This window comes from Protopterus annectens, chromosome 3.part0 (assembly GCF_019279795.1).
Source record: "Protopterus annectens isolate FY-2018-M chromosome 3.part0, PAN1.0, whole genome shotgun sequence".
Lineage (NCBI taxonomy): Eukaryota > Metazoa > Chordata > Ceratodontiformes > Protopteridae > Protopterus > Protopterus annectens.
The window spans coordinates 1,918,081,963-1,918,095,257 of record NC_056731.1 but is presented as its reverse complement, the minus strand read 5'-3'; the positions used below and the strand labels follow the sequence as shown (position 1 = coordinate 1,918,095,257).

General features: G+C 40.6%; 1 protein-coding gene across 1 annotated transcript in view; it reads left to right on the top strand.

Moving 5' to 3' along the window:
- The window catches only part of NBEAL2 (neurobeachin like 2), a 3,059,867-nt gene that overhangs the window by 2,080,945 nt on the left and 965,627 nt on the right, over positions 1–13,295 (top strand). The window contains exon 28 of the mRNA XM_044066003.1: positions 12,297–12,475. Within this exon, the coding sequence (XP_043921938.1) occupies positions 12,297–12,475 (179 nt within the window). The remainder of the gene's footprint in view (positions 1–12,296; positions 12,476–13,295) is intronic.

Sequence of the window (13,295 nt, the reverse complement as noted above, 5' to 3'; positions counted from 1 at the left end):
TTTTTCAGGGTTTTGAATTGTCAAGCTCATATGTTAGTTTGTAATGACAAATTGTGAAAGTATGAAGATTATTTTGTTTGCGGTTTCTTCATATGAGAAAAATCTGCTTTAAATAACTTAGTTTCTTTTGTTGCACAGATCATTACTTATTGTTTGCAGTGTGTATGTATGACTCTTTGTTCATACTTCTTCCAGGGCTATGGCCACTGGTACTGTTTGGAGGAGGTTTATATGGCCGCATTCTCAGAACCTCCCAGATGATGATAGAAATGAGAGTTTACATTCTCCCTTGGATAGAGATTTAGCATTTGACCCATCTGATGCAGAGATGATCAAAATGAGGTAATGAAAGGAGAAAGCTAATCCAGGTAATCTCAAGATTTTTCAGCCTTCCTTTTCCAAATTGTTCATGGCATGTTCTCTCTCCTTATCCAGTTTTGGCAAAAATAGTGTAAACAGTCTCAACAAAATTCAGGTAAACTGAAATTTAAGAAGAAATGGCAAGAGGGTTCCAAAAAAGTGTCGAACCTCCCAAAACTAAGGACAACCCAACAAGTCTGAATGACTATTCAAAGGACTTTGTGACCCCCCTCCTACCCTGGCATCTTTTTTAATTTCAGAAAGTCTGAATCTCCATTTTTCTATTTGGCTACAGATTGTTTCAGACCAATGGGTTCTACAAAGCATTCATCAAGGTTACAGGTAGCAGTGGGAGGAAATTCCTCCTTTCCATGGGGTCATTCCTCATCCTCCAGATCAGACTGTTTTTTTTTTCCACCTGTTCTTCACATACTTTCCCAAGGAGTGATCAAACAATTTCATCCTTCCCAGGTAGATAATGGTTTTATGCAAGGGTATTCTAGTGCCAAATAAAGAAAAAAAAAAAAGAAAATACTTGGAGACCAGTTCTGGATCTTTCTTTCCTAAACCTGTTTGTGATAGTGCCCACATTTAAAATGTCACTTGACAACCTACTACTTTTTCCTCTTTAAAGTTTCTTGTTAAAAAGACTTATCACATCCCAGTTCATCTCTACTTCAGTCATTTCTTAAGGTTTTGTGTGCCCAGATCACTTTGACAGTTCAGTACCTTATCTGTTGGACTGTTTACTTGCACCAGGAGTGTTCACAAAATGTCAAGCTTCAGTTACAGCTAATTGCAGGCTACAGGGTATCCACATTTTTCCATATTTAGACAACTTGCTTATCTTTGCAGAGTCTTTTTCAAAGCATCAGGAATCTCTTTTTTTGATGAGATATCTCTTACACAACCTGGGATTCTAAGAGAGCGTTCAAAAACCTTTCTTGACTCCTTCACACAGGGTTGTGCTCCTGGGATGTCAGCTAGACACCTCAGTTCTTTTCTTCCTCAGGAAAAAAAAAACAGGTCTTTGTTTAGATCTGTTTCTAAAGTATTCCACTCACTGTGAGGAAATATCCAAGGATTCTGCGTGTCATGGCATCTGTAATTCTCATGCTACCCCTGGCAAAACTCCACATTCGAAAGATGTAGTGGTATCTGAAATTTCTTTGGTCCCAGCATCATCACCCTTTGTCTTTTCAGATCCCAGTACTGGGGTTTACCAGAAGAGAAATATTTTGGTGGAGACAACAGATATCCTTAAACCTATGTCTCTTCTCCCTCCCTTCTCCAAAGCAGTCAGTTATCACAGGCACTTCAGACTTTACTTGGGGAGCAGTTTGAGAAAGGATAAAAATGCAGAGGTATGAGACACCAAGGATAGATACAAGCACATAAATATCAAGGAGATGCTTGCCCTGATCAAGTCACTCAGCACTCTAAACCATCTTTGGTCCCTGGGACCTCTTCAAGTAGTTACAGTCAATATCTGAGTCATGTGGTACATCAACAAGCAAGGGGGAACCAGATCATATCCCCTTTGCAGACTAATCATGTCAGCTTGGGATATAGCTTCAAAGCACAATCTCACTCTACAGGCATCCTACGTTCTGTCAGAGCACAATTGTGAGGTAGACGAACTGAGCAGGACCAGGACAGACTCTAAAGGAAAACTAAACCAGGAGTCTTCCAAGATTTGATCCATCTGTGGGGTGTTCCTCACATAGACCTCTGTGTCTACTCTCTGAACAATTGACTGGCAAGGTTCTGTTCCAGGACTCCATGCAAGAAGGCCTGGAAAACAGATGCCTTTTCTTTTCTTTTCTTTCCTTTTCCTTGGGCAATAATGTTCCTGTATGTTTTTCCACCCTTTTCACTAATATCCAGGGTACTTCTGAACATTCAGAAGGAATCCCCCAAGATCACTGTGGTAACTTCTTTTGACCCAGACAACCATAAATGTTCTTTGTTGCAGTCCTGAATTGTGGGATTTCTTACTGTGAAACCTCTTGGTCGGCCTGACTGCAAAGTAAAAATCTGCCTCCTCTTAAGGCTGGCAGACAACCTTCCCTGGAGTCAGTATGCTTGGGTATAAAGGGAGCCAGCCAATGCCATGACATCAGTCTTTTCTTGCCGTTGGAGCCTGAAGCGGTGTTTCAGTGCATCGGTCAGTCCGCAACAGAGAGAAGTCTTCTAAAGCGAAGTACCCCATCATGGAACTCTTTCTTGCTTTAATTCATATCAGATAAAGTTAACAGCTGTCCCCACTGTGGTTAGCAAATCCCACACTGAGGCTTTCATACTTTGTGTGTCACTTGCTGAGGAAACATAGACAAAATTCTTAGCTAGGCTTATAAGGGCCTCCAGGCCCATAGCCTAGTATCATCCTGTGAACCTATATAGGCCTGGACCATGACGTCCATAGTTGCTTTTTTTGCACCTGTTTCAATTCTGGGACTATCAGGCGTAAGGCTGAAATCTTATCTAGTCATCTTAGTTTGCCACATCTTTCACATCGTTCATTGGCGTCCGCCGGTCATCCCGAGGTTGAGCTCCCTAAGTGTAAGAAGGGCAAGGAAAAAAGACCCAAGCTTAGGGCCTCGGACGACAACCATTCACTATCTGCCATTCCCCCAAGGCTCATTATTGCTGAGGAAGGTGACGTGCTATCGCAGCCCCCTTCTGCAACCGAGATGGTGGCGCAGGCCTCTGTCAAGACCCTTATGGAGTCTGACATGCTGTTGGGTCCCTCAAATTCTACTCAGGCCTTGGCTTTCAGTTCGTTGGTCGAGTCTGGAGTTGCTCAGCAGACCTCAGCTTCCGACGAGCGATCTTGTACCGGCAACGTTCCTTGGAGGCATCAGCCTGCATCAATTCTGCCTTACAAAGAGACTGACGTCAGGATGGCGGATGTACCTAGGCCAAAAGCCAAAGCTTCTTCCAAATAGGGTTCTACCTCAGATCCTGTGCCTAGGCCTCTACCGGCTCCCACTGAGCAGGTTATCAGCAAGACCTGATCAGATTAGCTGAGAACCTTATCTCCTTTGGAGCCTTCCCTAGGGAAAAACAAGAGGGATCCAAATTTACCCCTATCTAGACTACTGCCTCATTCAAGCCCAGAGACTCAAAATGCTCTAGTAAATCATCTCAGCAGGAACTCGATGGATCCCCATGAGTGGCATTTGCATCAGGAGACATTTCTCAGCATAGTCCAGAAATGGAGAGCCCCACAGTAAATGCTAAGCAAACTACCCACAGCCTGGAGGACAGATGCTTTATCCTTCCTTTGGAGCCACCTTTTCCTTTATGCATTTCCTACACTGCCTCTTCTTCCAAGGGTCCTCTAATAATCAGGGAAGAAGGACCAAAGGTCATGCTGTGATAGCCCCAGACTGGCATAGGCAGCACTGGTATCCTCTACTACTGAGTTTAACCAACGAAAATCCATGGCAGTTTTCACAGAGAGTTGACCTTCTGACTCCAGACAAGGGGAGGTTTGTGCATCCCAACCTACAGACACTCAAACTCTCAGCCTGGATAATTCCCCAAAAATTCTACTCTGAGCACATTCTAAGCAGAAAAGTTCAAAACATTCTCAAAGAGGCTAGAAGGCTTAGTACAGTACTAGGAAGTCATACTCAGCCAAGTGGAAAGATTCTCCAATTGGTGTCAACAGCAAGGCCTCAATCCTAACTCAGCCAATATCTCTGACATTTTGGATTACCTGGCTAACCTGGTGGATAGAGGCCTATATTTTCCTTCCATCAAATTTCACACTTCTACCATTTCAACCCACATCCCTACTGTTCCTCCTGTTTTTTCCCACCGCCCAATGAAACAGTTGGTTAGGGGAGTGGTTCAAATCAGATCTCCCAGGAGACACCTCACACCTACTTGAGACCTCAGTTTTGTTCTAGAAAAATTGACGCTACCCACCTTTGAACCAGCAAATTCTGAACTTGGAATGCTGATGTTTTACTGGCTGTCACCTCAGCGCAGAGTCTCTGAGCTGCAAGCTGTCATGGCAGTGGAACCATTTCTCATATTCCATCCAGGTGGAGTATTACTCAGGACTAATCCATCCTTTATGCCCTAGGTGGTCATGGACACATTCTCGAATCAAGCCATACACATGCCCAACTTCTTCCCCAAGCCTCATAACCGGGGGGGAAAGAATCCTTCACTCCTTAGATGTGCACAGACAGCTTTGCTACTATCTTGACAGAACTAAATCTTTCAGAAAATCAGACAACTTTTTGTGTCCTTTGCCATTGGTTCTGAAGGAAACCAGTCTCCAAACGGATCTCCTAGTGTATTTCCTTTTCTTACAGCCATCATGGCAAAAAGCCTCCTGAAACTGTAAGGCCTCAATCTACCAGGGCCACTTCTACCTCTGCTGCCTTCTTGAAAGGAATACCTAACAAAGATATTTTGAAAGCTGCTACCTGGTCAACTGTGCATACCTTTAGCAAACACTACCACTTATCAGCCTGCTCCAAGTCTAGAGCAGGATTTGCCACTGCCATCTTGCAGGGCATTTTGTCATCCCCATAGTCTACCTTCCACTCCTGTCTCGGCTTTGGGAATCATCCCACAAGTCAGGACTGCAGCAGTGAAACATGAAGAATATAGTACAGTTGTGTATACTTACCATAAATGTAAATGTTTGAGTGTATTCATTGTTGGAGTCTTATTTTCCTCCCTCCGTCCCCCTTTCCTCTCTAATTAGAGGACCGCCCCCAGGTGTTTACCCTGCAGGTCCTTTTTTCTACCTTTGTCCCTTGCTTATTGTTTATCCTTAAGGCTCCTACCTTCTAAGGGGCAAGAAAAAACTGATGTCATAGCTTCAGCTAGCTCCCTTTATAACCAAGCATACTGACATCATGGTAGGGTGTCCACCAACCTTAAGAGGATGAGAGAGATTTATACTCTGGTAGTTGGGCTGGCCAAAGGCTTCCACAGCAGGAAATCCCACAAGTTAGGACTGCAACAGTGAAATACCTGAACATCTACATTTATGGTAAGTGTACACAACTGTACTTTCTCCCTTCTTTTCGAAATGGCCAGGGCAATTACTTAAAGCTTTTTGATCTACTCACTGAAGAACGGGTGTTTCATGATAGACCCTGACATCAGTCATCATCTATTGACTGCATGGATGATAGGCTCTTAATTCCTTTTAGGTGCATGTTTGCTGAGGACATGCAGCAGGTAATAATGGATGTAAGAAAGCTTGCTACTAGAAAATCATGTATTAGCAGATGGAAAATGTTTTCTAGTTGGTGCCAACAACATAACCGGCAGCCATTTAGGGGTAGTTGTTCTCTGTTTTTACAATATTTGCATGAGTTACTATCCTATAGCCTTTCTTATTCTTATTCCTCTATCAAAGTTCATTTATCAGCCTTTTCAGCATCTCTCTCCATGGCTCCTCCTCTCTTAGTGCAGTCACATGTTGAAATGTTCTTGAAAGGGATTTTGCATAAGAGGCCTCCAAGAAAACTTGTGGCACCTCTGTGGGATCTTAATTTTTGTTTTAGAGAAGCTAACACTTTCTTCGCTTGAGACGGCTAGTCTGGCTGACTAGAGGTTCTTTCATGGAAAACTTTTGCTGATTGCTGTGACCTCTGCAAGAAGGGCATCTGAGCTGCAAGCTCTTATGGTGAGTCAACCCTATCGCATTTTGACAGGGTTTCTTTGAGAAAAGGGTGTAGCTAGGCATACTCAGTGTACCCAAATTAATACATTTTTTTCTGATCTTCTCTTGGAAACCTCAACACTCAAAAAGTATAGAATATTTTAACTGTATAAATAAATATTTACAGTATAGAGGTATACAAAGAATGCTTGTGTGAAAGGAATACACCTCTAAAAATAGATTTTTATGGGTATAAATTATTACAGTTGAAAACAATGTGTCCTCTTCCTATATATGGAAGGTAGGGTCTACTTCAGAAGACTGACAAACCAAACGACTGAACATTCAAAATACTGAACACATTTTTAATGCAGAGGAAAGCCTCCCTGCACCCCTCATACACCCCCTGCTAAATATATATACCAACTCCAAGATCACACAACAGTGAAGAAGAGGCAAATTCCATCATTTAGTATTTTGAATTTTCAGTCTTCTGAAGTAGACCTGGAGGGTAGCATTTTGAATGTTGAGTACATTTTTAAAATGGTAATTGGGTGGAGGGGGCAACAGCATTGTTTGTGTACAAACTATAAATTTATGGATACACCCCTGCTTTGAGAACTAATCCTTTTTATGCCTAGAGTGGAATCCAAGTTTACTTTAAGACAAACTATCCATCTCCTTGTTTTCTTTCCTTGACTTAAAAATGAGGGAGAAAGGATACTCCATAACTTGGATGTCCACAGACATCTGGGGTACTATCTTGACAGAACTAGATCTTTCAGATCTTCGGATCAATTGTTAATTTCTTGTGAAGGTAAGAAGAAGGGACAAGCTGTGTCAAAACAGGCCATTTCCAAATGGTTGTCTTAAGACGATTACATTTTCTATACTCACCATAAAAAAAACTATTCCAGGTAGGGCCAAGACCCACTGTGCCAGGACCTTGGCTTCATATATGGTGTTTTGAAAAGGGGTGGATTCTACAAGTGTTCTAGAAGCTGCTACTTGATCCTCATTTACAAAGCACTATAAGTTTGATTCCTTTTCGAGGTCCATTCTCCAGGGACTCCTGGACCTTCTCCTTCCGCCTGCCAAATCTAGTTAGCTAAGTTAATCTACCCATATAGCTAAAGCTACTGCAGCAGTGATCATTGTAATGAATAGTACAGATGTGCAAGTTGAACTTCACATAATGGTACATGTTAGAATGATCACAGATGCAGTAGCTGCTTCCCCCTTCCCTCCCTCCATCCCTCTTGTTTATGCCAGGATGTGAGCATTTATTTTTTGTTCCTAGCATTTTCATTTCAGGGCTCAGCCTCCCTTTCTCTCTGCTGGCAGGAAAGCTCTGAAGGGCTTTATGCCCAAACTTGTCTTTCATTCAGCTCAGCTCAAGGTGTCTTATAGTTTGGATGTGTGGAAGGTACCCTGAACCTTTTAAAACTGGCTGGCTGTTATCTTGGCAGGATACAACCTATATAGCTAAGGCTACTGCAACAGTGGTTATTCGAAAATCTGTTGTTATGATAAATTCAATTTACCCAGTTGTATTTCTCTTAATCTATCCTTTGCACCGGTGGTTGTTCATCCCTTTATCAGGGTTTCTTTGTAAATTGCTCATCCAGTCTCTTTTTCCTTAATCAGGAGCAGTTGATGTATTCTGTTACAGATTTTGTCAAGAGATGACCTTTGTGTTGTTTGTAAGGAATTGCCTGATCCATTTCTGTTTGATATTCTGTGCTAGAAGCATATTGACACTAGATCTAATACCAGATTAGAGATCCTAATACTGAAAGTGAATGCCATCTATAATAGAAATAAAAAAATGTCAAAGGTAACTTGCATAATTCTTTCTGAGATTAAGGACTAAGCTTCCCCTTACCCTTCAAAATTATCTTGATACACACCTGGAAAACTTTAAGTCCAGTAGGTTGAATGAATGATGCATTTAATGTGAATTTTTATGTTATTTTCATGCCAAATGCTACTGGACTACATGACGTCCCTTTGTGTGTTTGCTTCTGCAACACTTTTTAAAATGAAACATCTATTTTTTTATAATCGTACAGCCCGTTTTCTTTTTTTAACCAAAAAATATCTTTATTATCTTTTATGATGTAGGTAATCATACATTTATATAAGTGAAAACAAACCAAATAGACATATTTTCATTTGCAAACATTGTACATCACATGCAGTTTTCTATATAATCATTGTCAGTTAGACATTACATAACTCATTCAATTCCTGCCTTCTCTTAAATCTAATTTATCCTCAAAAACATTATTCTGCATGTAGTATTTCCACAGTTCCCATTTTGTCTATGTAATTGCTCCTACCCTTTTCTAAAAATCCCACTTCCAGTTCTTTTCTCTCTGTTACTACATTCACTACTTCTAAAATGGTTAGTTTACACTTTGATTTCCATTTTCTGGTAATTGCTTTTTTTGGCAGCCACCAGAATTAAACTCAGCAAAGGCTTACCATATCTAGGCAATTCAGATCTTGTATCACAGCTCAAAAAATTATTTCATTAGTTACACTGATTTGCTCACCCAGTATTTTTGAGAGTAGTTTGCAGGGAATTTTTAAAGTCTGCCAACTCATCACACATGTAAAAAATATGCTCCAAATTGTTTTTGTCTCTTCCCTATCATACCTCCAACATTTGCGATCTACCTGAGGAAAATTTCTTTGGAGTCTGCTTGGGGTATAAAAATACTCATGCAAATATTTCCAAGCAAAAATCTTAAATCTTAAGTACTTTGTTGAATATGTGGGAACCACGCACATATCCTTCCATTGTTTCTTTGTAAATTGCTTATCCAGTCTCTCTTCCAAATCCTTTCTGACCTCCTCTGATTCCTGTATTGCAGAATTGTATATGCCCTACTAATTATCCCTTTTTTAATGGTAGCATTTGTTCTACGGTCAACTAAAACTACCAGCGTTGGTCTTTCACTTAGGATCCCCCTATTCCTTTCCCTTTGCCTATAACCTGTTATCAGTCTTTGTTAGGGCCGGCAGCCTGTAGCTTGCAGTCCAACTGTATTCTTAGCTTCTTCCCATTCTGTTACCTTTTCCTCTCTAATTATTTGCTCCCAAGCCTTGGTTCCTTTGCCATTTTTCTTCAATAAATTCCAACCCCCTGTTTCCTATTCTGTACCCCCAGTTGCAGTCATCCCTATCAGCAGAATCTCCTTTCTCCATTCCTGTGTTGGCTTAGTTCTTAGAATATTTTCTTCTCCTCTATGAGAATATCCTGTAATGTGGTTAGTATTCTCTTTAATGGTCTGCATCCAGAATCGTACCGTCTCCTTATTCCTTGACCAACCCCACTTCATCATCATCATCCCTTTCCACTTTGAATTATAACCTTCTGTTTGTGTTATGTGTATGAACCGTAACCGTTTAGCTCTAAAATATCCCTTCAAGTGTTGCAATCCTAAACCACCTTATAATCAAGTCTTATTATTGGCAGACCCTTTCTAGCTCCTAACATGTATGATAGCACAGATGCCTGTGCTGGTAGGGGAGGGGAGTATTATCAAGGGCAGATGCCCAAGGTTATGGCTGCAGACAGAGGCAGTTTGACTATAAGAATTCTAGAAATGAGAGAATTCCTCAGTCTTTTGCAGGTATTCCAGGAGTCTCTTCCCCAAAGTGCTATTGCCATCCACGCTAACAACATCGTTTTGGTTTGGTATTTGAACACGCAGGAAAGAACACAGTCCTATACCTTTCTTTCAGGAAAGCTGTGTGAGAATGGAAATGAACTATGCCTACGAATTGTCTTCTGATAGCCAGCATAGCAGCTCATTTGCCATCGATTGATGCCTCATGAATAGTCTGTCACCCATTCTGTAATGCGGAAGTTCTGTCACTGGGGGAAGTCTTGTCTTCCTCCAACGTTTACCCAAGAAACATCTCTACCCCTATTTAAAAAAGGCCTCAAAATATACTTTAAAACTAACTGGCTGTGCCCCTGCCTAAACCCTGACTAACCCAATCCAACAGTTTGGTCTTTCTCTACTTAACTGACTATTAGCAAGCCAGTCATTCTATTAATCTGTTGGGTTATGTCATAATGGACAGTTTTGCCTGCTGAGTTTAACCTTTTTGTACACTGCAGCATTTTCTTATTGTGCTTAACATTTCTGAAATTATTTATTTTATATTCTTTTCTCACTCTGTTAACCTTTAGCATGTGCCAGTGTATTCCTACTGTTATACCTTTTGAAACGATGTACCTACATCCTTTTTGCTCTCTGAGTATTATTGTGCTATTATTATTACTTTTGTGGAGCTTTTCTCCCCGGGCCACCACTGAAAATGGACGTGTATCCAGTCGGACTGTCCCGGTCAACAAATGTAAAATAAATAAATAAATAATAAATTATTTTTTTGTATTCCTGACCATTGCCAACTTCAGCAACTTATTTTCCCATTTGTCCTCCACAAGGAGGGAGTTCCCAGGATGCACTCCTAGAGAAATGGTCCCCATGACTACTTTACCTTTTCTTCTAGTCTCTTTGATTCCCTAGTTTCTTTGCAAGATCAAGTCAAGCAAACCCAATTGTTGTCATGGCTGAATATTGACCTTAGGAAGTCCATTTTTTCTGTGCTGGCCTCATATTCTGGAGAGGACTCTGAGACTATTCAGATCCTTCTGACTTATCTGTATACCAAATTTCATATGGACCTTCATTGCGATGGTCAAGAACCCTTCTTATCCAGTCTAGGTGGTCCAAATGCCGCTGTTTGCCTAGAATCCAAACACCTGAAGAACTTGTAAAAGTAATTGGGCACATTTTCCTGTACTGGCTTTGGTTTGAGGCATGGCCTCATTTTGCTGCTGTAGCAACCATATTACATTACTTGACACAGATTGGTGATACTTCTTTATTAGTCTTCAGTTAAAGTCTGTTTTCTATCAGGGAAGGGACCATTTATCTGTGGCTTCCTTAAGGTTTGTAAGGTCTTCTTAAAAAAACATCTTTCTCTTACATAACCCCTTCCCCAAAATACCCCTTTCCTTCATGAAACTAAAGTGATCTTGACAAAGCAGCTATCTTAGTGTATTAAATTATACTACCAGAAGGGTAACAAACCTTTGCCTTCAGAGCATAGAACCCATACAGCTAAAGTGGTGGTTACTTCTCAAGCCATTTTCAAAATGCTTTTTTGGATGATATTTATGTAGCAGATCTGTAGTCATTACTGAACAGATTTGTCATACACTATAAGCAGGATGTAATTTCAGTGTCTAAGTCTTCTTTCAAAGCCACAGTTTCTAGTGAAATGTTCTTATGAGGAGCCACCCAGGAGGATAAGCTTGAGAGTCTTTTTCTAGTCACTAATGAAGCTGGTACTCTCATTTCAGGTATGAATGATACTTGCTGACCATAACTCTAGATTTAGATGAGTAGTTCTTTGTCAACACTGCGGTGCTGGTGCTACGGTAGCGTTGTCGCCTCACAGTAAGACGTCCTGTTCGATTCTCAGCTAGAGTCTCTTCTGTGTGAAGACATGCGTGAATGGGCATACCTTCATTGAAGGTTGTGCGTCAGGGCCAGCAACTTGGCACGTAAAAAAAAATCTACTGCCAATCATTAGCGGACCGGAGTTCCGCTGTGGCGACCCCTAACCGGGAAAAGCCGAAAGACACAACAAAGTTCTTTGTCAACATACCCACTCACCTTCTCTCTGCTTCAGAAGTAATGGAGCCTGGAAAGCTGTTTTCTGTTGTTATTCTGCCTTTTAAATAGTTTTGCTAATGCTTAACTTTGGCTAACCCAAATTTAGAGAGGGTCCTTCTTGCACTGAGTAGACTGGGAATGTTTTAGATACTGGGCTGTTTCAGACCTGATAACTTTCCTTTGTAGCTGAGTTTCTTTTGAAGATTACTGCAAGGTTAGGTGTATTTACCTATATAGATTTTGTAGAATAATTTAAATGTCAAATTCCTTGGAATTCTGTCTTTTAATTAGGTTACTCAAATTCCAGATGATTGTCAGCATTTTGTAGTTTAAATATACATTTTGCCTGTAAATGTTTTGTATGAAAGTGTTTGTTTTCAAGGAAAATTATAAGCCACTTGCATTCACCTACTCAGGTTTTCCTTCAGCCCTTTTTCTTTTACATGCTTGACAAACTGCTGAGATGGTGTGCATTGAAAATGGGTTGTTGTATATTTGTAAGAAACCTAAATTACTGGAATTGCAAATATTTTATTTTTTATGGAGCTAACTGTTCATTGTTTTCCTTATGTTTTCGCTCCAAATATTGAAATCAGCAAACACCTGAGGAGGAGCTCTGCAACTTATTAACAAACATCATTTTCTCATTGACCTGGCGAGGTGTGGAGGGCTGTGATGATGCTGCGTGGAAAGAACGGGGTCAAGTCTTCTCAGTCCTGACGAAGCTTGGCACAGCCTGTGAACTTGTGCGACCACCAGATGAAATCAAAAGAAGGTTTGCTTCATGTTGTAGAATAAATGTTCTAGTTTTAAACAAAAGTCAGTTATGTGTTTATTTTTTGTTAACTTGCTGAGTCACATAAGACCAGTGGCCCATTATCAGGGGAGAAATTGAAGGTAAATGTGAGTATAAAAGAAACAGAGTGTAGGTATGTGGAGTTGATTTAGTACAGTGTATGTAAGAAGAGCATAACATTAATAAATAACTTGTTTGAGTGCAGCTTATTACAGGTTGTCTGGTTGTGGTCTGTTACACAAGTGTAAAATACAAGTATTAATACTGTCAGATTTAGTTGTAGAAAGGCAGCCTGGTACAGTGCAGTATTCAGTACGAAATGCAGATAAATATAGAACCAAAGCAACACAGTAATTACTGTACACCAGTTAAGGCTTGTCTAACTATAGACAGAATTAGGGTGTTTGACAGCAGCCATATTTAGATGTACTTGAACAATGATTATTTGATGAGAACTATTGTTACCTTGTTAAGAAGGTATTTTTCATTAAAGTTTTTGACTTGAAATCGCTGTCTGCACTCTGATGTTAAAAAATTAAAAGATGTAGGTACCAGGGAGGCAAACTGAGCATCACTTCCATTCCTTCTTCCAACTCTGTGTTCACAGGGGTGGGGGGCTTTTGGAGTACTGGCTTCTAGTGGTTGCTGTGCAGTTGCCTAGATAACCATACTGTGTGACCTGGAAGTAACTCCATCTGTAAATGCCACCTTGGAACTTAACAAGATCCTAGTATCCATCATCAAAGCTGTCATTTAATTGTATTTATTTGTTTCTTGACCATGTAAGCACACTGGACGT